The sequence below is a fragment of the Erithacus rubecula genome, assembly GCF_903797595.1.
Source record: "Erithacus rubecula genome assembly, chromosome: 22".
In the NCBI taxonomy this organism is placed as follows: domain Eukaryota; kingdom Metazoa; phylum Chordata; class Aves; order Passeriformes; family Muscicapidae; genus Erithacus; species Erithacus rubecula.
Genome location: NC_136674.1, coordinates 4,836,793 through 4,861,561, shown reverse-complemented (window position 1 = coordinate 4,861,561; position 24,769 = coordinate 4,836,793). Strand labels below are relative to the sequence as shown.

General features: G+C 42.8%; 3 protein-coding genes across 10 annotated transcripts in view; all 3 read right to left on the bottom strand.

The window, feature by feature from the left end:
• Positions 1–4,459, bottom strand: part of MYO1C (myosin IC) — a 49,605-nt gene extending 45,146 nt beyond the window's left edge. For 2 of the 4 annotated variants that reach the window (XM_079324963.1, XM_079324964.1), the window contains exon 1: positions 4,324–4,459. In XM_079324963.1, coding sequence (XP_079181089.1) covers positions 4,324–4,446 — 123 coding nt within the window. In that variant the 5' untranslated portion in view covers positions 4,447–4,459. Of the gene's footprint in view, positions 1–1,761; positions 1,894–4,323 lie in introns of all 4 variants that reach the window. The other 2 variants (XM_079324967.1, XM_079324968.1) reach the window with 2 other exon arrangements.
• A 4,875-nt stretch (positions 4,460–9,334) lies between these two features.
• On the bottom strand, positions 9,335–24,244 carry INPP5K (inositol polyphosphate-5-phosphatase K). 5 transcript variants are annotated; one of them, XM_079325000.1, is made up of 13 exons: positions 24,099–24,244; positions 21,974–22,081; positions 21,250–21,358; positions 18,656–18,772; positions 18,180–18,409; positions 17,463–17,574; positions 16,844–16,953; positions 16,251–16,277; positions 14,428–14,617; positions 14,073–14,210; positions 13,512–13,595; positions 12,770–12,874; positions 9,335–11,750 (listed from the first exon to the last, which is right to left on the bottom strand). In XM_079325000.1, exons 1-13 carry the CDS (start codon positions 24,131–24,133, stop codon positions 11,640–11,642), a joined length of 1,476 nt encoding a protein of 491 aa, XP_079181126.1. In that variant the 5' UTR covers positions 24,134–24,244; the 3' UTR covers positions 9,335–11,639. The 5 variants fall into 5 exon arrangements, with proteins under 5 accessions (XP_079181126.1, XP_079181127.1, XP_079181129.1 ...); XM_079325001.1 differs by having other exon boundaries at positions 18,180–18,397; XM_079325003.1 differs by having other exon boundaries at positions 18,180–18,352.
• LOC306811386 (uncharacterized protein) lies at positions 22,107–22,567 on the bottom strand. The gene has a single exon (XM_079325056.1). It carries the CDS (start codon positions 22,515–22,517, stop codon positions 22,188–22,190), a length of 330 nt encoding a protein of 109 aa, XP_079181182.1. The 5' UTR covers positions 22,518–22,567; the 3' UTR covers positions 22,107–22,187.
• Positions 24,245–24,769: the final 525 nt, after the last annotated feature.

Below are 24,769 nucleotides of genomic sequence, written 5' to 3'. Positions count from 1 at the left end.
GCAGGTGGCAATGAAAACAGACATAAAGACAGCCATAAAATATTGAGTATATGGTAATGAAGAAAAATGCAATGGCAAGCTCAATAAAATCCTCTTGACAAACACTGCTCCCTAGTTGAATTACTGCTCCCTCCATAATCCTGGTCTTCATTAGCAAAATGGCCAAATACACCTGGTGATTGTCAGCTGGCAGAAGGCACCAGGATCACTCTGCCTAATGAAACTCAGCTGCTAAGGCACCAAGGGTTCCTGCAGCCTCAAAGCCCCTCCAGAGGCTGTTTTCCTGCCCCAGGTTAGGACATTTCTGTGTTGCCTTTTGTAAGGGGGAAAGCTCTGCTCAGACCCAGAACACTAAAAGGAAATATAGAGAATGTCACAGAATATCCTGAGCTGGAAGGGACCCACAAGGATCATCCATTCCAACTGCTGGCCCTGCACAGACACCCCAACAATCCCACCCTGTGCATCCTGAGAGCATTGCCCAAATTCTGGAACTCTGGCAGCCTTGGGGCTTCTCCTGGAGAGCCTGTTCAGTGCCCAGCACCCTCTGGGGAAGAACCTTTCCCTAAAATCCAACTTAACCTCCCCTGGCACAGCTCCTGCTCTTCTTCACAGAGCAGGGGTTGGTGCTGCCCCTCCTGAGGAAGCTGCAGCCCCCAGTGGGATCTGACCTCAGTCTCTTCTTCTCCAGGCTGAACAAACCAAGTGGCCTTATCTGCTCTTTATAGGACTTCCCCTCTAGATCTTTCATCATCTCCGTGGCAAACCGTGGTGAAATTTTACTAGAAAAATGCCTTCAAAAGAAATTACCAAAGTAAATTTGAAGGCACAGCTCTATCTTATAGAGCCCAGCCTGCAGGCTGAGTGCCATCACAGCTGTGTCACAGAGCACTTTTTAGTCATCCACAGACTCTCCATTTCCTGGCAACTACCACAACACATTTTGACACGACATTGGTCACCCCAGCAATGACACTGCCCCTTCAAAGTGACAAAGCTTTCAGTGACTGCAGCCTGCTGCACCTCTCTGCCCAGAAGGCAAACACTGCAGCACTGCACAGGCACTGCCAAAATGTCAAATTCTACCTCCATTTATTACCAGCTGCTGAACTGAATCACAGGAAGGGCGGTGCCCAGGCTGGCCCAAGGTCACCACGCTGGGTAAAGGTCTGAGAGTGTCCCAGGAAAGCTGGACATTGGCACCTGACCAAATGCTTTCCTAAAGAAAAAAAACTGCCAGGGAGAGTTATCCAGGCATGCATGAATGCCACAGGAGTTCTAAATACTAACCTTTACTGCCTTGCAGTACAGGAATTTAATATAGACCAGACTACACTGGAGCAACAGAAAAGGTACTGGCCCTGCTGCTCCTTGCTGTATTTAAATGTTTAAATATTTAAATAAGGCAGGGCTGGGCTGTAAGGAACACTTCCACCCCCACAGAACATGACTCAGTTGCAACAAATTGAGATTTGTCCACTCCAAACCACTTCTGCCATAACAAGCTTTGTTAGACTTTCACGTTGACTTGTGCTGCCTGCTTACATCTTTATTAATGTTTTCTGGGAAGAGCTGGCCACCCACCCCACTGATACATCAACAAGAAATATGCAGAGGAGGGCACAAAACACAGAGCAGGATATTTTCCAGCAGAGAGATCCCTGAATCCAGGCACAGAAAGGCACAGCACAAGTGGCTCCCTCCGGGCAGGAAAAGAACTGTGCTACAATCTGAGAGGAAGACAAGGCATGCAAACCTCACCCACTGGAGCTGACAGCAGGTTGGATGGATGGTTTCTGGAGAAGCCAGGGATAGCAATCCTAGGCAGATCCAACCACATCACTCAGGAGCTGGTGCCACAGCAGTAAAGCAGCATTTAACACAGGAAAAGCCCTGACAGGAGACACACAGATGCCATAACTGCAATCACTTTATGGCAGCACAAAGCTGATCCCAGCCTTTCCTGCCTCCGTGCAGATGTTGCTGTGCTCACACACAGAGCTGGGCTAGGAAGCTGCTCCTCACAAATCACCAGTTTGTTTGTTCTGCTCACTTCTGATTTGGATCAGTTCTCCCAAGTTAACCACCTCTGGCTGCCACTGATAGAGGTAACCCAAAGCACAACACAGATGGTTTTCCCCAGGGTAACACTTCAGCAGCACACAAATCAGCCTTTATAAACAGCTCCTCAGCCTGTGTGAAAGGACAGGTGATTGAGTTACACTCACATCTCTTACAAAGGGCTGTGGGACAGACCAGCCCTAGGAAAATCTGCTGCACTTTGAGTTCCTCCACCTGCAACACATCAGCTTTTCCCAAACACACACTTGTCCTCCAGAAGGCACTGCTGGTTATCTGAGAACACTGCTCACTCATCAGTCCTTTGAACTGGGAGGCAAAGAGCTGCAGCCCAGTGCTCCTCAATATTTTCCATGCTGGAACCATTCACACCTGCCAGGTAAGAGCCAAGGGAAGGGGCAGTGGGAGTTGGATTTTATAAACCCTGGGACTGTGGCAGCTGCTGCAGTTTGTTTTTCCTGCATTGGGAGCAGCCTGTTCTCTTGGACAAGGGTGGAGGAATCTGTCCAGTTCCTAGAAAGCATGTGGTTCTCAATGCAGTAATAAGCAACATGACACTACAAACAGAAAAACCCCAAATATCTGAACAGGACTAACACTATCTTAGCTTTGCATAAAGGCATCCATAGAGTTTGAGCTTATTCATAGAAAAAAAACCCACTATATTTAATTTTATAAAGCATTCTCAGCCCCCAGTTTTTTACTGGTCTTCCTCCAGTGAGCTTAGATCACATAAAAAAAAAATTAAAATGGCTTGACTCATTTTGTCAGGATCTATGTAAGTTCTCTTACAGTTATTATAAATCCTGACAATTTACTGTAAATCACAAGTTTCTTCACTATTAATTATGAAGAAGAGAACAGAAATTACACACTGTGGATCCTGACTCACAGGGGATCTCTCACTCCTTAGTGTGTTATGATTCACACCCTTTTTTTTTTTTTCACTTTAAAAATAAATCTATCCTTTGTACCATGATAAATTAGGACAACATGTGTTCAGTGTAGCACTCCATTGATCCGTGCCAGGCAGAACACAAAATTTATATTTACACTGCCCCTCCCTAAAACACATTATCAAAACTGAAACCCCTGAAGTGTTATGACAGTGGTTGCTATATCAGGGCTACTGCGAAAATTAAGAACTCATCAGTTCCACAAGCCTTAGGCAGTTTTTAAAACTTTTGAAAAGGTGCTGACAACTGGCAATTGTCTATTGCTCCAAAAGGGGATGAAAGAAAAATGCCTTCCTTCCCAAGTACTCTAAGATGTGGTTCTGTTTTCATGGCTTGTCCCACCAACCAAGCAAATCTTCTCATTTGTCACTTTTAAAAACTAAGCAGCTGCCATCCACAAGTAGTTCTGGAGGAGCCTTCTGCCCCAAGCAACTGTCAGAGAGAGATTAAATACCAGAATAATCTCTGTATTGTATCTCAGAATCACTCTCTGTAATCCTCCCAACGACAAGAATGCAGCTCAAGCCATTTTACTTGGAAAAGTCAAGTTACTAGAATGAGTTGCTCATTCAGGCAGAGTCAGATTCCTCCCGTGAGTCACTGTCACTTAAAGCAATTAACTCCTGGGAAGAACTGGCATGGAAAGCAGCACTACAGATAGGGACCCCTGAGTCTCAGTGGTGTAAACTGGAGAAGTTAAGGAGTTTGACCATCTCCAGCTGTGAATACACCGAGTTTTCAGGCACCTGTGCAAGAACGGGCAGAGAAGGAAGAATTCCTGCAACGCGAACGTCAGCGCTGTGCAGAGCAGGGCGGATCACACCCAGCAGCGCTCGGAGCTGTAACGCAAGTTCGGGATGTACAGGAAGCCTGTCTTGACAAGGGCGAGCCGAGCCGAGCCGCCTGCAGCCCCGGCCGTGTCACGGCCACGTCCGAGCCCCGGCACAGCCTGCCCGGTGCCCGCCAGCAGCCCGGCCCCGCTCCGGGCAGGGCGGGCGGGCTGCGCGCACCGAGGCGTTACCGGAGCCGGGCAGCGAGCGATGAACGCTCGGGCAGCCGCGGCCACGCCGCCTGCTCTACCCCGCTCCTTCGTTCCTTCCGTGCAGAATGTTTCGAGTTTCCGGCAAGCTCGGCGGCTGCGGGAGAACGGCCGAGCCGCGCCGCCCGGGGCGCTGCCCCCGCGGACCCCGCAGCCGTGTGCCGGAGCGCCGGCGCTGCCGGCCGGGCAGGAGGCGGCCGCGCACACCGATCGCTCGCTCGCTCGCTCGGTTCCCCCGGCCCCGCTCACCTGCGCTCGGTGCCCCGGGACGCGCGGCTCGGGGCCCTGCGGCGGCTCCGCCAGCGGCTCGGCGCTCAGTGCCCGCGGCAGCCCGCGCCGCGCCGCTAGTGAGCATGTCCGAGCGCCGGGCATGCGGGCTGCATGAGGGCCGCGCTCCGCCCTCACCTGCACCGGCCCGCCGGGACCGCGACGGGACCGCGCCGCTCCGCCTCACCTGCACCGGCCCGCAGGGACCGCGACGGGACCGCGCCGCTCCGCCCTCACCTGCACGGACCCCACCGGGACCCCTCCGCTCCTCCTCACCTGCACGGACCCCACCGGGACCCCTCCGCTCCTCCTCACCTGCACGGACCCCACCGGGACCCCTCCGCTCCTCCTCACCTGCACGGACCCCACCGGGCCCCCGCCGCTCCTCCTCACCTGCACGGACCCCGCCTCGCCCCCCGCGCCGCTCACGCTGTCCGCAGCAGCAGCCGCATCCTGCCCGGTGCTGCCTCGAAGGGCAGACGCACCTGTAGAGATAAAGCTGGAGCGCTGCTGGTGATTCTACCGGCCCCTCCTGGCTGCGGGAGTCATCAGGATGCGTGTTCAGCTCTGGGGTGATTGCAGCGAGCTGGGGGAAGCATCCGCTGAGAGCAGCAGCTTCATCCCACACAGGTGTGAAATACCCGAGGCAGTCTCGTCAGGATGCACAGGAAATTCTGCACATTGAACTCCAACAGCCTGAACCACTCTGAGCTGAAGCAGTAAAGCTCTGCTCTTGCCACTCCTGCAGCAGTTTAAAGTATCTTACAGTTTCTCTAAAACCACCCCTCTCCGGCCATTCCTGCAGCACCAACACTGCTTGACACACATTTTTCAAAGCAGCAAGTTCATTGAATATTTAAAACTTTTTAGAAAGTTGAACCAACACCTTTTCTCTCTTTGATATCTTCCCCAGGACCCCAGCGCATGCTAAAGAACATTTCCCCCTGGGAACAACAATTCAGTCCTGCCTACTATCACCACAAATAAGTCAGTAACACCCCTGCAAACTAAAGAACACCTGAATTGCCACTGTCTCCTCTCCCAGCAAGGCAGGGGGAGCTGTTATTTATTTTTCTGAAATAAAATGACTCTACCTGACAATTGTGCAACCACACAGTAAATGTCTCAGCTCATATTCAGATTGTGATTAGATTAGTCACTAGAAAGACAATGCTAGGAAACAGCAGCAACATGCACAGATGTGCACTTCAGCACAAGATGGCTCTGCCAGAGCTGAAGATCTGTTAAACAGGTTTTAAATAGTCATGACAGAGATATTCACAGTTGCATTTAGGTACTTGCAAATATTTTAAATTTTACAGTTTCTTTTCTTTAGACTCCTTTAATTAAAAATTATACAAATGCAGATAAGAAAATATTCTTAAGCAAAACCCACAGAACAGCCATTCATTCCAAGAAAACTGAAATTATTCTTAGAAAAGTACCATCTTTCTCAACTGTGTGTGTCAAACCAGAAAATATCAGCTCATGGATTTCCATTTGCTTACCTACAAACCCTGAACACGAGTCAGTAAAGCCCCATGTCAACAGAATAGTCAGTTCCTTAAGATATTTCTAAGTTTGTTAATATGTGCCTGTACCACTAAATTTACCAGATGTGAACCTTCCTGCAACAGTCAGAACATGAACCTCATGACAGCACAATCAGCACAAGAGGAACAAAATAACTGTTTCAAAGCTCTTTCCACTCCCCTGCAGTCTGAAAGTGCTCCCAGAATTCTGCCAGAATTCCTAACAGCCAGGCCAAACACCAACTTCTGCTCGCTGCAGTATTTCTGGAAACAAAGTTTAACGATTTTCTAAACTCCCACTCACCACTACTCATTCCATCCCAGAGAGACAAAACTGTTCACAACACAGCCCCAGCCACTCCAATGACCAACAAGCAGCCCTGCAAACCCTCCCATCCGTGCCCCGGGGTTGTTCAGTTCAGATCTAAGGTGGTTATTGTGTAACCAGAGGGGACAGAGAAGAACAAAAGCCAGGCTTACAGTCCTGCGCTCTGCCTTGCGCCCCACCACGCGGATGATTTCTCCTGTAGGAACACGTTCAATCTGCAGCTCCATTCTCCCAAGGAAAGTCAGTAAATCCCTCTATTCTTTATGGATAGTTCTGGTTTCAGTGTGCAGCAGCCAACCTTGACTGAGAGCAGCCTTTGACTCGGAGCCCTGTTGTGAGAGGAAAAGATGAACCTCTGTATTTATACCAAGTGCTAGGTGGGAGCTGAAACAATGAAGTTCAAGACTGGCTTCCACTCATTCCAACGTGCCACGACAGTTCCAAGAAACCTAAATTTATGTTTGTGTTTATTGCCTCCAACTTTGCTGCTGTTCCATTTCTGTCCCACCAGGCTCAGGAAAGTCAGGTCGCTGCGGATGCTGTTTCAGAGGTGTTGGCACGAAACAATCCCTTGGTGGACTTCAAAAACCTACCAAGAGATTTTGTGCAGAAAAAAAAATCCTTCATCTTTGCCTCCAAGAGCAAGCAATAGAAAACCCTGATTGCTCCCATGGTAACTACAGGAAGTTCTGCAAACTGCTGCAGAACGGAATCATTATTAATTGAGTCCTTGAGTAGCTAACTAATCATGGCAAAGGAAATTAATTGGCACGTTACAGCATGAAAATTCCTACAAAATAGCAGAAAAATAATCTGGTGAATGCTGGTTTAAGTGCAATTACAGAGCTTTACAATGATCATGCCATGCATTAAATGGAGTGGCCAGACCTATCACCCTCCAAAAAAGATACCAGATATCCTGTCTGTGACTGAGGGAAAAAAAATCAGTATAAATTTCAGGTATTTTAAGATTTGCTGAGGAGATAATTCCTTCTATCTCCTTGGAAGAGCCAAATTTGAATTTTCAACTCCACTACAAACCAACTGCAGTTAATAATGCTTGCCAAGAAAGCATTAACAAGACTAATTAATAAGATTAACAAGCACTGTCCACTCCAGAGCAGATACAGGTAACACAGTTCTGTTCAAAAACTGCAAAGAAAGGGCTTGTGACTGTTCTGTGTTTCATATCTGGAATTATTATTATTATGCTTCCTTAGCTGTTACACACAAGATTGTTCCAGTCCAACCATTTGTTTCCTTGAGCACTTACTTCCCAATATGGAGTTCTACTAAAAAAAAAATAAAAAATAGATTTTATCACATTTAAAAACCCAACACTGTCACTTCCCCAAACAAACCCACCCTACTCTCAGTAATAAGGAGTAATACCCAGTCTGATTTATCTCCCCTTTCTATGGAGAGAATTCCCAAAGGTCAGAACACCAAAGCTGTGTTAGTGGAATGGCTCCTGTGATGCAGATACCAGAATTATGTGCAAAAAAACCTTCTGAGAATGAGCTACATGAAAATGGGCTACAAGTGAGTGGTAAGATGGAAAAAGGGTAAAGAGAGCATAAAGAATCTGGAAAAAATGTGAAAGAAATAAAATTTTAAAAAGGCACAGAGGAGCATAGTGTGGTCTCTCTTTTGAGCCTGAGCTCAAAACCACACAGTGACAGTGCAATTGGAACTGGACAAATGATGCTGAAACATTCCCTACCAGAGCTGGTGCCTGTCCTTGAGAGCTCCCAGTTTCAAATCATGGTTAGCAGGTTAAAATGTTTGCTATTCTATCTTCCATCCTTTTGTGGTCCCTATATTCATATTTTCTGAATTTTTCCTGCACCTCTGCATTTCCTCTGGCCAGTTTGCATCCCCAGATCTCACACTTCACTGTTTACCTCCAGTAATTCTCCCAACCTGTGTTCAGCTGTTCCCACACAGATTTTTCTGCACAATGTTCCTTTTCATTTGCAGAGACCCTGTAAGTGGAAGGTGACAATTCCACTGCAACAGAGGGAGGTGGGATGTACAAATCCTGTACATCACACAGATCCATGATGTTCCTCAAATTGAAGCAATTAAACAAGTTCAGGGCAGTTCCTGTGCTGATAATTTTCCAGAGTAACTGTGGATTAAATAGAAATTGCTTCATGTCAATCATGTTCAAACATCCAGGGACAGAAAGGGCCACAGGAAACTTCCTGTTAGCAACATAGAGCTCTCAAAAAAGGTATTATTTCCTCTCTCAAGGAAAAACTAATTCCAGCTTTGTTCAGCTGGCCTTTCCACTGCAGTATATTAATTCAGACAAGTTCATCTGAGTGTCACTCAGTGTCCAAGAGCAGAGAAGGAAGCAGTGGTAGTAGAAACAATGGTCTTTATCAGAAGGTATTTTTAGGGTCTCACAAACACACAAGACATCTTAGAAATATTTCCTGTTTACACAGAGCTGTACTATCTGTGTGCAATGATACACTGCACATCCTGAGGTTAGCCAGCAATCAGAAATATATGGGAGCTCAATGGGGCTAGACTGGACAACATTCCTTGGGATATATAGCTGCCATTTGAAAATTAATTCTCCAACAGCAGAGAGTTATGAAAAGTTATCCTTAGATGGAAATCAAGTGCAAATTTATATTAAAATACACTAAATTTAAAATATGAAGCGTAATTTAGCAGGTTATTTCATAAAGGCAAAAGAGACACCTCAAATCACAGCATAAAAAATTTCACTGTGAAAAAGTGAAAGCAGAAGAACCCGTTCTCAAAAGTTAAGAAACAATGTCAAGTGGTCTGGGCATTTTTACAAGGAAAATGTCGAAACCTCCTCAGTGGGGAAGAGGGACAGAAAATGCAAAAGAACAAGAACATTTAATACTGGATTAATTGAAATAGGGAAAAAATAAGATTAATCTGCTTTGTTCAAAGGAAAACCAGCATTTGTCTTTGCCCTTCTTTTGCAGCCGAAGTCCTGCCATAGATTGTTACTGATTTCCTTCTAAAATACTTTTATCTGTGCATTAAACATGACCAAACCAAGCTCCCTGGAGAAAGGTTACAAATTAATCCTCCCCACCCAAACCAGTCTGTTCCTTCTCAAATTAACAGAGGCCATGCACAACACTTCACTGCCAGGATTTATTTTAGAGGTACATGAAAAGAAAAACACATGAGTATAAAAACATTTCCAGTGATTATAACATCCAATTAAAGGTGTTTTAAGAAAAGATAAATTTCATCAGAAATTGCATCATTACAGGTCATGGAATAGTTTGAAAAGCTACCATAGGTAACAGTAGTAAACAAAAGTGCCTCTGTGTGCATAATACTGAAGAAAGAAGTGCAGAGTTGTGTGCAGCATCCTCCTCACACACAAGCAGTTCCAATCCCAGCTGCTGGGGCATTTTCCGGGAAGTCCCGTGGTTCAAAGGATCAGTTTACAAAATGCAGCTTCTGTGTCCAGTGACAGAGGGTTCTCAGCTCCCACCAACACAAAGGATCTCGAGTGTCTGGCCCCTGCAAAGAGGCTGCATGGCACCCTGCTTAGAAGAAACTGGATCTTGGTCCACAGTAAATCACCAGCTGTGGTCTGGAATTCAAAGCCCACTGCTCTTTGGGCTCTCCTTGCATGGAGAATGGTCAGAGTTACACAAGTGAAACCAGAGACAGAGCACAAGTCAGGAGCTGTAGAAGGTACTGCAATTCAAAGCAGGGATTTGTCTGATGCATGAGAAGTCACACATCTGAAAGATTCAGTGCAAAACAAATCCTTAGGGGACCAGTATAAATGGGAAAATTGTTTCTAATATGGTTCCAAAGTGTAACAGGAATGTACAAACTGTAAACCTCAAGGCAGTGTTAATCCATGCAATGAACACAGTATCCTCTGAACCTGCCCTCACTACTCACAACTGGGAACAGTTCCTAACACCAAGCATCAAGCTGAGATACAACTAAAACCTACAGAGGCCAAGTGTTCCTAAAGCCCAATGCAACTACCTAACCAGAAACCTATATCAGAGCTTCAACAGACAAAGACACCTGGACCTCAAAAGATTTTATACAGTGAATGATAAAAGCAAAACCAACATCCTATCAAGTTGTTAACTTTCTATCTCAAAACAACCCTGAAAAAAAAATAAGGCTTTGAGAAAAAGACCAAAAAGGAATCCACTCAATTCTGAAGCAGAATTCCAGCATGAACATCCCAACACTCCTTGCTCTTCCACTTGATCCAAATCTGCTGTTTTCTACTCCTGTGCCAGTCAGGAGTGAGTAGCTCTGCTCACCACACCTGGGAGGGAGCTGTGGATGCAGAGCATGGCAGACTCAAAGTGCTCTGTCCCAGCACTGCAGCCTGAGATTCTGTGGAATGTTGGTGCCCTTTCCTGTCCTTTCCAAAGATCTCTATTTCCTCACCAAGAAACAAGACTCTTTCAGAAGCTAACTACCTTTCAGGTTCCTAAAGGTACAGGAAATTTCTTGTTCCATCTCCACCCTCAAGTGCACAGGATACAGAAAGGTCTGAGCACCTCTAGAAAAACAGAAAGTTTGCATTGATTGCTATAAATTGGAGAGATTTACAATTTTCAAAGATTATGCCAAGTCATCAACCATGGGCTGCTCATCTATGCTAAAGCATTTCTCTGCAATTTCCCTCAGAAGTTGTGGGATCCTGGCTCACTCCAAGCCAGGGACTGTTATAAAAATGGATTTATTTTACATTTTTTAATGAGGGGGAGAAAGGCAATAAGCAAATTGCTTAGCTGTTTTATAAAAGAAGAATTTAAAAAATCAGGAATAGTGCATTTTGATAAATGTATTTCAATCTGGAAGAATCAGAAATGGAAAATCCTACAAAGGGTTCTCAGTAAGGCATGAAGAGAAGGATCTACCAAAGGAGACTTTACACACTCCAAAGATTTTGTTTTTCATGTGACCTGTTGTCACTGGTGTTTCCCAAAAGGTAATTAGCTTACATTTGAAAGTCAAATAAAATTTCAAAACAAGCTAACTAGCTGTATCTAATAAATAATTTTTAAATAACTTCATTTAAACTCAAAATTTGGAAATCAATTATTAAATGGTTACAGTATAGTAAATATTGCATCTTAAATAAAATATCCTCTACAAAAAAGGAACAAGCCTAAAAATCTATTAAACATTGCAACTTCCTTAGGTTAAATCATTGCATTAGAAATTTCTATCACCTTAAAACACACAGCATTCCTTAAATGCTATTTTACACTTCTCATCCAGTGCAAGAGAGTTACTCTCCCCAGAATAAAAATATCCATTTCCACAATAAATTATCCTCTACGAGCTTCCAAAGATTCTGAACAATCCTACCTGTCTTACTCCATCTTCTAAGAGCAAAAGCTTATAATCACTAAGACATAAAGAGTCATCTGACTGCTGAACCAGGACCATTATGTGCCCTTTCTTTTTTCAGAATCACCAAGTTCTGGATTTTCAGTTTTCTGCTGCCAACTGCTTTCTTCTGGCAGATCCTTGTCTGTTGTTGCTTGGCTAGGCTGAATCTAGGAGAAAAACAGGATAAAAACCAAATTAACAATTCAAAAGCACAGAGTTGCTCTGTATTATTCATACTATTATATAAAGAAGTCTGTCATGCTTGCTAAAAATTGAGAAGATTAAAAAATCCAGTAAAAATTCACTACAGTGATACCAAAACATGAAATGTCATGCAAGAAGAAAGGCAACAATCCTGCAGAATCTCTGATAGATACTGAGCTCAGAGAAAACACAAATACTACACTCTGCCATGCTCCTCACCCATACAGAGAAAAATAGCAATAGAATACCTAAAAAAAGATACAATAGTATAAAACAGGAATGAGATACAAGCCAGCCCAGGAACTTTCATTATTTTATCCCCTAAGGCACTGAGGTTTCAGAGTCTTCTACAACCCCTTCATTCTCATCATCAACAATGCAGAATTCCTATTTCAGTGATTCCCCAGCACATGAGCACAGCTATGACAGCATGGAAAATTATTCACAAACAAAATTATTCTGGAAATAAACAGTGCTTGTGTAGAAACAGCAATGCTTGGTCAGTTCATCTTGTTTGAGCAGGTTAAGTCATCCTTGTAGAAATTAAACAAATCCTGTTAATCAAATAACTTGAGTCCAGCTGTCTCATCCTTCCCAAATTCAATTGACAATTTACAGGAAACACTTGGGTGCAAATCACAGAATGAAACACAAAGAGCTCACTTAAAATCAGCCAGAATTTTGGCAGCATGTGATTTGTCACCTTTACAGAAATGGGGGACCTAACAGGGAGCCTGAAGTTCCAAAAGTGAACAGTGAGGGAGAGAAACCTGTCTTGTTTCACTGCTGTGTGATCCTGTTACAGTTACTAAGAGTCTTTCAGCACATCAGCAACTCCATTTTAGCCAGGACATATCCTTTTTAAAATTCCTTCCCAAGGATTAACACAGCTGTGTTCAGGTGCATCTTAAAACAAAAAAAGTAATAATACATTTTTTAAAAAAATCACATCAACATTAATCAGTGCTTCCTAATGTATTACCTGAAAAGGTTCACTGACACCAACTATTGACTGCAAGTTATTGCTATAATAACAAAGCAAAAACTCTCCTCCCATCCTAGGTATTTCTGAAGCACTCATGTAAACCTGGCAAGAATAAGAACAGGCAATGAGCAATTTCCACAGAAAAAGAAATTAACAAAAAAGCCATTCAGGACACCACCAAAATCAGTATCTGCTATTTATAAGCACGTTTTAAAATGTAAGCTAAAACGGATGGGGACAGAAATAACTCAGGAAACCATCTGAAAATTAAATCAGGGAGGAGAAGGAATATCCTTTACCATGTCAGCAAGCTGGCTTGGTTCAGTGAGAAGGGAAGGGACAAAGATACAGAGCAGCAGAGGGATGGAGCTGCCTCCTGGTGGCAACAACAGAGCAATCCACAAGCTTGGTTTGCTCCTGTCCCAAGGAGCCACGGTTCTCAATTTATATTTGTTCAGATAAGGATCTCTGGATATTTATCATTTGCATCAAAAGAAGTTTTATTTGTTAGGTTTAAATCATTTAGGTAATCACTACTAGAAAGCTTTGTAGCTTTTTAAAGAGGGATCAAAACATTCAAGAGGAAGAATTAGGAAGAGGGATTTTTAACAATAATGTTGTTCCCAATTAGCTTCAACTGGGAAGAGGATACAGAACCCCTGAGGGGAAGGAGATATGGAACAAACCTCCAATGCTACTCTATAAGGAACTACATTAGAAAGAAATACAACTGACTTACTTGTTTGCTGTTACTGGTGGAAGAAATTTCATCATCTTCCACCCAAGCATAAGTAACATAATCCTTCATATGCCTGAAAGTCACCTGCACAGAAAGATACAAACCATCAGCTTCCTGATGGAAACAAAAAACATACTACATGAAAAACAAAGCTGTGAGAGATGTTTACTGTTTCACTGAAGTATTTAAAACACTCTTGGGATCAAAAGACTTTGGGAGCATGCACACATCTTTTGTTTCTGACAAGGTGGGACTGCTCTGTTCTCTCACTCTTCCACTGACTTTTTGTTCTTTCTTATTGTTGTATAAACCCCTTTCCATAGCTTCTGCAACAATTTACTCCAATAAACACCCAGATTATTTCAGCAAAGAATTTAAAGTGTGTGGAAGAACTCACATGCTGTAGAGCTAAACTGTCAGCACACAGAACTAATGGCAACCAAGGACACAACTGCTTCCCAGAGTCCTGCACTAGCAAGAATCAGTGGTCTGAAACTCTCCAGCACCTCCTGCAGTCACATTCCCCAGCTCTGCTGAAGAGCCATGGAGAGGCAGCATTACCTGGAAGAGCCCAATCCAGTCCCAAGCACTGCTGGGGAATTCAGGCACTGCAGAGTAGCAGATGACAACATCATGATCTGCACTCCACTCACCCTCAGGATTCAGCACAATCAAGGGATCTGAGATAATAGGCTTCATCTACACAAAAAACAGAGTTTAAATTCAGTCAAAGTTATTCTTTCCAAGTTATTCTTTGCCACTTGTGGGTCTCTAACTCACTGCAAATAACCTGAAAGCAATTTTCTGCCTTCACTATGACCAGAATGAAACAGAGATTATGGTTTAGGAAATCAGCTGCTGTAAGGCAACACTGAGTAAAACAAACTTTTTCTTAATAACATAACTAGGGCACCACCTCAAGCTTGAAAGTTCCTGTGACAGGTTTGTGATCACTGATGCCATAGCTCATGTGACTGACATAGTCTTCCAGAGTAACAGAAATCAGCTTTTCTTCAGGGAGTTCTCCTTCTTTTGATGCAATCTCACTGAGATTTTTCACTTTCCATAGAATTCTATCAGTCCACGCTGGCTTTCTCTTCTTCTCACTGCAAAAATGTAAAGTAAAAAGTGAAATGAGCAGAGAAACAAGTTGCCAAAAGCTAAGAAAGCTGTGTAAAATCTACTCAGAGCTCAAAGACTGTGAGATACATATTAATAAAAGGAGGCAATCATATCCAAGCTTCATTTTACAGCTCTGTGTAATGTGTTTTACAACCAATGTCTCCTTAATTTGAACTCCACTCAGCACAGATCAGTTTCATGGCTTTCTGAAAGAGGAGTAAAATGAAGGGGAGAAGGATGTTTCAGTGGGTTAGTTGGCTTCATACAGGAAATGATACTTTCTCCTAAAACCCTGTAAAAACATGCATGAACACTGAGATAACACAGCAACTGCCCCAGGCTCCAAATATACAGATATTCTGAGAAATAAGGCCATAAATATAAGGAACATGTATGTAGGAAGAGTCTGAATAACATTTGAAATGATTCAAAATTAAAATTCAATGCTACAAGTTTCTTTTAACAACAAAAAACAGGACAAACTTGGGTAGCTTATGGTAATCACAGGTGCCATAGCAATGCTTTATTTAGAAGTTCCTCTAAATTGTACCAGCCTGCATTTCAGGTTTGCAAGCTACTGCTGTCTCATAACAACAGGCTTTCAAAATTCCATAATCAAGGAAGTTGTGCCTGCAACTGTGCTACACATCAAACTGTTATCACAATGCAGAGTTTCCTTTTATACCATATCAATTACACCAGAAGACATGAGCCCTCTGTGGTTCTCTCTGTAGTGGGAGGAAGGCTTAACAGCAACTCTCTGGATGGGTGGATCACTTTAAACTGAAATGGAGAAAAGATCATACCCTATGGAAGAGGAATTAGAATGGACTGGATTGGATTATGGAAGTTAAAAGCAGGATGTATAAGGAAAATTGCCAGTTTAATAATTTTAAATATCAAAACTAAGGCCATTTAGTTCAGTACTCAACATCCTTTTGTTTTACTCCTTCCCACCTTTAACAAGGTGGAAAGATTTGAAATGACCAAGGGCCTTTACCCCACTTAGTGCAGCAATTCTCTAAACAGACAGAAATCTTTAGGAGATGCCAGATGCCTGCTCTGCTGTGCAGGAAAATACCAAAAGGATTGGAAACAAACCCTCAGAATGGACAGTGAAGGAGTATCAAAAATAAAATCCTGTGGTTTTCAGCAAAAGCAACTTTTGCAAGGTGCCTGCCTTGAGGTCTGCTGGTCACCCCCATCTGAGCAAAGCCTTGAACAGCAGCAGGATGCACTCACAGTGTGCAGCCACACTTTTTGTTCTCTAAATCAGCCAATACAACCAGGCTATGAATTGTTTGTGAAATGTCCAGGTTTGGATTATTTTAATTATTTTTTTTAGATGGATTTACTGCTGGTTTCATTGCATCTCTTTATATTCAGTTAGGAAGCAAATTGTATTTGGGACCACATGAATAAAATTCCAATATTAAGTGCAACAGCAGAGCAGATAACACTGGAGCTTTCAGACAGGTTAAGAAAATCCCTAAAGAAAATCAGCTGTCATCTGATTTTCAAATATTTCACAAAAACCAAAGCAAAAGCTCAGATGAAGCCTTGTTTTGATTCTGAAATATTTAAAAAACTACAAAATTCAGAAAGTTCTCTTCTTACTTAAACCAAAACAGGGACTTCTGTTCTCTGGAAGTAAAGAAAAAGATCAGTACAAAGCCCTGTTTGGACAGGAACTTATCCTTCTGTGGAAACATAAGACTAATACTTAACAAACAGACTTTAATATCACAGAAAAACTTTAGAAAATTAAGATAATCCAACTTAAAATAACCAATAAAGACAAATATACAGTAATTTTCAAATACCAGCATATCAAATGAAATGCTTAAACAGAGAAGGGAAGCAAAAATGACAGACAATTATTCTTTTGCTCCTTTTTGACAACCAACGAGCACTTCTGGTAGGAAAGAACAAAACAAAAGCTGCTTAAACAACTGCTCATTTTTTGGTAATCTGGTCTTTGCAAAAAGGCAGCTGGGCTGTTTCATTACTTCCCTCATACAGCCAGCAGACCCCAGCTCCTTCAGCCAAAAATATTCATTTATTCAGATTTGATCAATCCAAGCCTAAGAGAACAGCTCAGCAGCCCCAGTACACTCAGGAAATTCAGGTTTGCTGATTACTGAAGCGGTATTTAACCAAGCACCACATTCACTCTCATATTCCATGTCTAAATTAACTTTATCTTTTACCTTGTGTCATAGACCTCTGAGTGAAGGTCAAACTTGTAGGTAGGCTTAAACTGAAGAGGACCCTCCTTGAATTCTTCCAGAAATTTTTCCTTCTTTTTTGCCATATTTAACTGCAGAAATAAAAAGTAACTTTTAAAGATTATGTTTAAAAAATCAAGAGCTTAAATGATGATTGGGAAAGTATCTTTCAAGAATTCAACATTGCAGTCAGTACAACACTGGAAAGGTAAATTCAGAAAGGCTTCTTTGTTATAGTCAGAACTCTTGACATGACCCATTCAAAAGTTTAGAGGCAATTCTACTCAAAACAAAATCCAGAATAAGGTTCTTTTAAAAAGAATTCTTGGGAGAAGAGGAGAGATAAAGGTAAGGAACTGACAAGACATGAAGTTCTTCTCCATTTAAACATGAGCACTGTAAATGAGTCAGAAACTGCACAAAAGCAGAAAAAGTTTGCAATTAACTGGGGCTTATGACCACCTCATGTTCCAGCTCATCACTGCTCTGAGTTTGTGTTCTTTAACAGCAATTAGAAGCTCAAGGTGTAATTTAACTACCACGTTGTGTTTGTGTGCTTTAAAACCAAAACCAAACCCCCAAAGAAACTGATCCAACCTACCTGGTCCTTTTCCCAGAGCAGACTGAAACGTTTGCTATTGATTGATTCTCTGACAAAGTGTATCCCATAATCTGCTATCCGGAAGTTTAGATCTCCAAACCAGAAGAGAACCCTTAAAACCAAACCAAAATATATCAAACAAGGAAGATTTATATGAATCTATAAATTCAAGGGAAGAATTTGACAGAATATTAGCCATTACACTAATTAGGTGCTCTAATCACTTTTATTACCTAATGCAAACAGCTTAAACACAAACACTAAGTGTTATAGATAAGGTACACAGGGAAAACCTGCTACAAAACAAAACAACAAAAAAAAAACCTGAAGTAATTGAAACAGTAAATTGAGTAAATTACCAGTAAATTAAGTCCCTTGCTGCTTGCTTTTTACCGCCTCAATATTAACTTCTGAGTCTTACATCTCTGAACATTTAAAAGCAGCCTAAAGATTTTTTGTATAAACAGGCTTTAGCTTCTAAAGCTCTCCTGTATGACATGTACAGTCTGTATGCTAACAAATGAATGTAATTAGAGACTGGAAGAAAACAGCCTTGTAAAACAGACATTTGTCTTTCAAGTTATTTTCTCCTCCCAGGGTTCAGGGTCAAGGCTGAAGAGGCATTTAAAATAAAAATGATGGATGAAAAATCCATTTTCCAGTGCAAGAGTTCATCCTATAATGGATAAAAATATCATAACTGTGTGAACAACTCACTCATGGTCCAAGGGACTTGGAATATCCTCTCCTTCAAACTGCATTTCCAGAATTTTCTCAAAGTCATCCAGGCGCTGCTCTGTGTTCTCTATGTGAGCTGGCAAGTGGCAGTTGATGAAACAGAGCGTGTGCCCAAAGAGGGACAGGCGGATGCTGACACCTCCTTTGTTCCCCTGGCATGGAAGGAGAACAACAACCCCTGAAACTGCACTCAGTGCCTGCAAATGGAACTAACAGCACCTAGGACTTTTTAAATCTTGCAATTAAGATTTAAATCAGTACAATGTCTTCCTACGCAACTTGTTGCGTATCAGCAAATCAACCGAAATCTGAAATTACGGTCTGTGCCGCACACGAGGTTCAAATAAGCAGATTTTTCTGCTTGTCAGGTTATTAATTTTTAATGAAACCACATCTGCTCAGTGGCAGCGTGGAGCCAGGGAGAGGCAGCCAAGGCAGGGGAGCACAGTCCTTACCCAGTAGCCGTAGAGGCCGGTGCGGGTGTAGTGGGTGTGGACGCCGCGGATGAAGGGAAGGTGCACGTGCTTCACAAAGATCAGGAGCAGCAGCCCCTGCATGCGAACTGCCGAGAGCTGCAGGAGGCACAAAGGAGGAATGGTCATTTCAGGAGCTCCTGGGTTTGCTTCACAGGAGCCTTCAGGTGAAGAAGGCCACAGTAGAAAGCATGGAACTGTCTCACCAAGCCTGGCCTCAATACTGTGACACAGTAAATGCAGACTCATTGCAGTGCTGTGAAAAACACATTCCTTATAATCACATCTGATCAATTCCTCAGCTTCTAACATTGTATTTCAATCTGATGTCGACCTCAAAACATGCACCTGTCCAAACCTCTTTAAAGACTTCTCTTCTGCCTCACCAGCCTCTTGTTTCTGTCTTTAAGAATCCTGTTCATGAAGGACGAAATCCTTCACTTTTCACCCAAAAGCTTTACAACTCACACCTACAAGTCCTCCAACAGCAGCAAGTTTTTCATACTGAAGCACCCTTGAGCAGATCATTAAATATTTAAAAAGCCATTAAATGCCTCAAAAGCACAGCAGTCAATTCCAGGCATCTGCAAGAACAATGAGCTGCAAACAGCAGAAACTCCTGCCTGCAGTGCCTGTAAAAACTGATTTAGCAAACACTTAGAGAGCACATAAGACATGGGGGTTTTGTGGTTTGGGGTTTTTTTTGTTGTTGTTTGTGTGGAAATAGTATAATAAAGATGTCCTTCACTGAACATTTATGGACTTCACAATGTTCCTGCAATGAAACACAAAATTCATTGTGTTTGTTTTAATTATAATGATTCCATTTAAAATACAGACATTGAAATAAATACATTAAGTGCAGTTCAGTTTTATGCTGGATTCGTTTAGAAACAGACTACATTAGGATACAATTGACTATACAGCTGCTGGAAAAGAACAAGAATTCAGCCCAAAATTTAAAACAGAATTCCTCCTTTCTTGACCTCCATATCCATACAATTAAACGACTTCAGAATATATTTTAATGTTTTCATTGTCCTTGAACCCAACAAAATACTACAGAGAATACTGAAACAATGAACTGCAATCACTAATGATGCATAAATATTTTAGTAGTCAGCATTCTCCTTTCCATAATTACATTCATGAGGTACCAAGATCTTCCAGTCCCTTTGTTATTTGTTTGCTTTATTTCACTCTGCTGTGGCCAGTCCCCAGACATTTCTCAAGATCAACTACAGGTCCTGAACACCACAAGCACTGACCCCTCCCCTGCTGGAACCAGCACCAGTCTTACCAGTCCTCAGAGCCAAATCAAGCAAAGCCCTTGCACAGAGGGAACATGATCCTGTGCATGGTGAAAGAATTGACTGTGACCAATTGAACACTCTGAAAACAGATCCTGTCACTGAGGGGACAGAATGTCCCAAGGATGGCACCTCTCCCTCCACACCCAATCTCATCACAGGTCAGCCAAGGGGTAACTGCTCCTCTCCTGCCCAGCCAAATTCCTGCCTAAGTCCTGGGATAACCTTTCCTTGCTGCCTGGTTTGATTTTGACCCGGCCTGACAGCTCCCCCTTGTTATCAGAGCTAATCAAGTCCTGCTGAAAGCCATTAGGTGGCAGCATCCATTCATTAGTGTGCTCCAAACTGCCTCACTTATAAATTAGAATTCAAAATCAGCCAGGCATACCAGCAGGAATTCTTTTAACTCTCTGTATACAGGGCCTGAATGTCAGCCCACGGCCAGATTTTGAATTTTTATCAGCAATGACTTAGGCCAGAGTGAACAATGTGGGTTTTTTCCTTTTTGTAATTCCCAATGGGTCCTTTGTTTTGTTTAATTACAATTAATAGAACAGCACAACTACTGAGTCTGATTAGCATGCACATAATGCAATTACCTCAGCAAAATCAGCCTAAAATAGTGCTTGGTTTAGAAAATCACTACAAAAGGCTTTTAGTTTCTCTTTACTAGAGAAATTCAGGATATCTTCCTACATTTAATGTTTGCTTTATTAAAACAGTCAGTACTTTAGCTGATCTTATGTCCCTGATACTATTCCAAAATCTTATCATTTAAATTCCCATATAATATTATAGATCTTCAACCAAAAATTAAGTTCTCATTTAAATATATATATCCACTAAAATCCTGTTTTGCACATATGCAACTTATTTTCACCTGCAAACAAATTGGAAAAAAACCCAAGATATAGGAGTCTTACCAATCTTAACAAAAATCACTGCCATTGCTTGGGATATTTATAGAGCAAGATACATTAGAAGTATCACAGTACAGCTTCCCAATATTGCACAGAGCAAAAAACTTCTCCACAAATAAGGGAGAGATAAAGATATTGTGGGCACAGGAACTATGCTGTTCAGTATGAGTTAACATCTCATAAAAACAGGAAAACACAGGTGTGATGAAGAATCACATCTATGTACCTATGGAAGTGACAGAACTGCAAAAACACCATCAACTGATCTTTTATGGGTGTCTGAGGAAAAAAAATTTAAGCCATTTTCCTTCAGTGCTGTGACACTTAAGAGAGATTTAATAATTACCTTCATATATCCCAAGGGAGACAAGACAGTCATGAAAAAAATGCTCCATGGATCATCAAATGCCAAGTCAGACAGAAAATTTGGGATTCTTGAATTCACCTCCTGTAAGCTGAATACATCACAATTATTCACATTGCACCAGTTGGTTTGGACAGAATTCATAAGAACTTTGCAGAACACAGACCCCAGAAATTTCTTGTTATTTAGTTTCTCATTCAAGCATTTTAACCCACACACAGATCTAACACACCTGATACTGAGGAAAACAAACTTGAGGAGGTTATTTGCACCTGAAGATACAATGCCAGACTCAATATGTGTTATAACAAACAACCTGACTGTCAGGACTTCAAAATTTCAGCATGGTTTGGAAAATACAGAGGCAGATTGTGTCCAACAAACTTGCAGGAATTCCCTTAAAACATTCTGAATTTTCAATAACAAAATAAACATGCTAACAAAGAAAAGAGCAGCCCAAACATTTTGTGTGTTTAGAAAAAAGATATTCTGTATTCTGTCACTACATAGCAGCAGCTAACTGCTATAAATCATCTCTGTTCTAAGTTAGTCTGCTGCTAGTTAGACTATGTTAGTGTTCACCCTCTGGGAGTGTAAAACTATCACCCAGGCAGTGATTCACATCACAGTGCTCCCAAAACAGACCATGCTGAGACCCAGGAGCTTTGCAATGAACTCCCAGAGGCAGTTCTGCCATATCACTCACCCTATAATGTACATATCCGTGGTCGGGCCCAGCGAGTTGAGCTGAAGCAAACTCGAGACATCAGGAGGGGGGGAAGCTGTGCCCACATTCCAGGTAACTAAGTGTAGTCTGAAAGCAAACAGAAACCACACAAAACCAATGCTAAAATTGAAATGAGAACAGGCAACCAACTCTAAGAACATTCTTATTCCCACACAAAAACTATCACTTTCCATCAATCAGAAATCCATTCGCCAGCCCCGAAAACAACCAAGCGGACGGAGCACAACCTGAATTCCTGCCACTTATCCCTCATCTTCTTCTCCCAGATGAGGAAAGCCTCATCCAGAGTGCGAGACACTTCTTCGTGGATCTCATCATCCGAGCTGATGTCCTCCACGCAGGCCATGAGCTGGGCCACCCTGTGCCGGAGCTGCAGGCGGCCGCTGGAGCCGGCGCTGCCGATGCTGGCCGAGCGGCTGCGCAGGCTGCCCAGGCTCTCCACATCGCTCAGCGACAGCCCCTGGCACTGCTGAAAGGCATCCTCGCCGCCCGGCGATGCCATCCGCTCCGAATCGCTGCTACGCCCTGAAGGACTGGCCCATTAAAATCAAGAGATTGTGGAATTCGGCATTGCTCCCGACACAAAAGGATAAATGCAGGTGCAGCAATGCTGGGGGGGGAAAAAAAACCAACTATGTGGCGTTCCCGCTGGTTGTTACAAAAGCTGCGATCACGTTCTGCCACACACAGTGAATTGGTTTTTTCATAATAGGTTTAATGTGGTTAATTCGACGAGCTCAAGGTTTAAAAGAATTTATTGTTGATTTGAATCGATCATGTGCCTGTCTGTAGGCAAGGAGAAATGTAATCTCCAGCTCCCAAACATTCAAAGTTCTGAGCAGAACCAGGCAAAGCCTCTGTTCCTCTCAACATTCACATCACAGCATTTATCTGTTGTAACTTTACAAAATGGTAACTTCAGTACCAGAGCTTCTAGAAGGAGATTCACTTTACTGTCAGTTTTGTTACATTTCCACCCATCTCAGGATTCTACAATATCCTTATTAACACCGATAATTAGTCAATCCCACCAATACACTCATTATTAAGGCTGCGTTTTTATCCCACAATTAACTGTCTGTTCAAGGTGACACACAATGTATGTAGAAAAGCTGGAAAATTACCTTAACAACAAATTTAAATGATCCATAATTTCCTTCACTAATAGTGTATCTTTGTAAGACTACACTGAAGTCACCCAAAAGTTACTCCAAACAAATTTCTAGGGGAAAAAAAATGTAGGTAGGCTGCAGATCTAACTCTGCCACGGCAGATGTATCACTTGGGAACACTCTCCAGTTACTAATTTTGTAAGACAATTACCAGATTAAACAAAACTGCAATAATGTTGAAACCATCAGTCATTACTGACAGAAATTCAATTTCTCAAGGTGCCCAATGATCACAGCACTGATAAAAACAGAGACTTCAGTGGTGGAAACGAACCCTGTCCTAAATAGAAGCAACCTACTCAAGTCATTATTCAGCATCACCGCTGCTAATCCTCAAATGACTCAATAGCGGAGAATTTCTCAGGGTCACAGTGCCCATAATAAAGCCTTCAGAGGATTTTTGAGATATTTGAGCTCTTGACAGCTTGTTGGTTTGGTTTTTTTTTTAATTTTCCCGTCACAGGCTGTTACACAAATCCCATCTAAGCAGGGTTTCTGTAGGGAATCGAGCCCAGACAGGACACAGACACAGAGTGAACACAGATTGTAAAAACACCGTAAAAGCAGAAGCTCAGTGTTTACTCAAGCTTCTTCTTCCTCCTAAAAAATGACAGGTTCGAGACACGGGTCCATTAAAAAGTTCAGATGCTCGTGGCCTCATTACACATTATCAAAGCTCCGGGAAGTCTCAAACACCCAGAAATACCCCATAAGCTCCCAGAACCCGTCCAGTACGGGCCTTCCAAACCAGAAAATCAGCTTTTCTCTGTATTTCATATCACTACGCAACGCCGCCAATTAGCGTAACCCTGTTAATGAGCACACACACACACACAAGTTGCGCTAATTCTCGCCGATTTACGTAACAGCTCGGGGCTACTTTTCGGAGCCGCCCTCAGCCCAGCACTCACCTGAAGTCCTTGGAGGGAAGGCCCGCGGTCTCCATGCCCGGGTTCCCGCAGGAAGCGCTGCCCGAGGGGCGGGAATGGCCGCGGACCCCCCGCGCTGCCCTCACTCGGCCCGGCCCGGCCGCGGCCTCCGCGCCGCCCTCAGCGCCCCGCGCCGCGCGTGACGGCGGCGGCACGGCCCCGCGCTACAGCGCCCCCTGGCGGCCGGGAGGACCCACAGCACCCCCAGCACGGCGCCGAGAAACCCTCTCGGCAATAAAACCCCAAAAACCCCTGAAGCACAAAAAAACACCCCAAAAAAACCTCAGAAAACCCCAAAAAACAAACAAACAAAAAAGCCAACCCCACAAAAAAAAAAAAAAACTAAACAAAAAAAAAACCAAAAAAACAAAAACCCCCAAAACAAAAACAAACAAAAAAACCCACTCACACACAAATTCCCCCAAAATACCCCAAAACCCCCCCAAAAAACCCCAATAAACCCCCCAAAAACCCACAAAAAACCACCAAGAAAAAACCCAAAAAACCCATTAAAAACCCACAAAAAACTCCAAACCCCCTAAAAAAACCCCCCAAAAAACCCCAAAACAAAGGAGGCGAAAGCAAGAGGCTCTGTCTAGTATTTTATTAGATTTCTTTTCCAATATGCCTGTATTGGAAGATTTAGGAGACAA

Coding starts and splice junctions, on each gene's coding strand:
- LOC306811386 (XM_079325056.1), bottom strand. CDS start 22,517: ATGGCATCGCCGGGCGGCGAGGATGCCTTTCAGCAGTGCCAGGGGCTG.
- INPP5K (XM_079325000.1), bottom strand. CDS start 24,133: ATGGAGACCGCGGGCCTTCCCTCCAAGGACTTCAG. Junction 18,410..18,655: donor CCGGCCTCTACGGCTACTGG/GTAAGGACTGTG, acceptor AGGTGCTGTTAG/TTCCATTTGCAGGCACTGAG. Junction 17,575..18,179: donor CCAAGTCCCTTGGACCATGA/GTGAGTTGTTCA, acceptor TTTGGTTTTAAG/GGTTCTCTTCTGGTTTGGAG.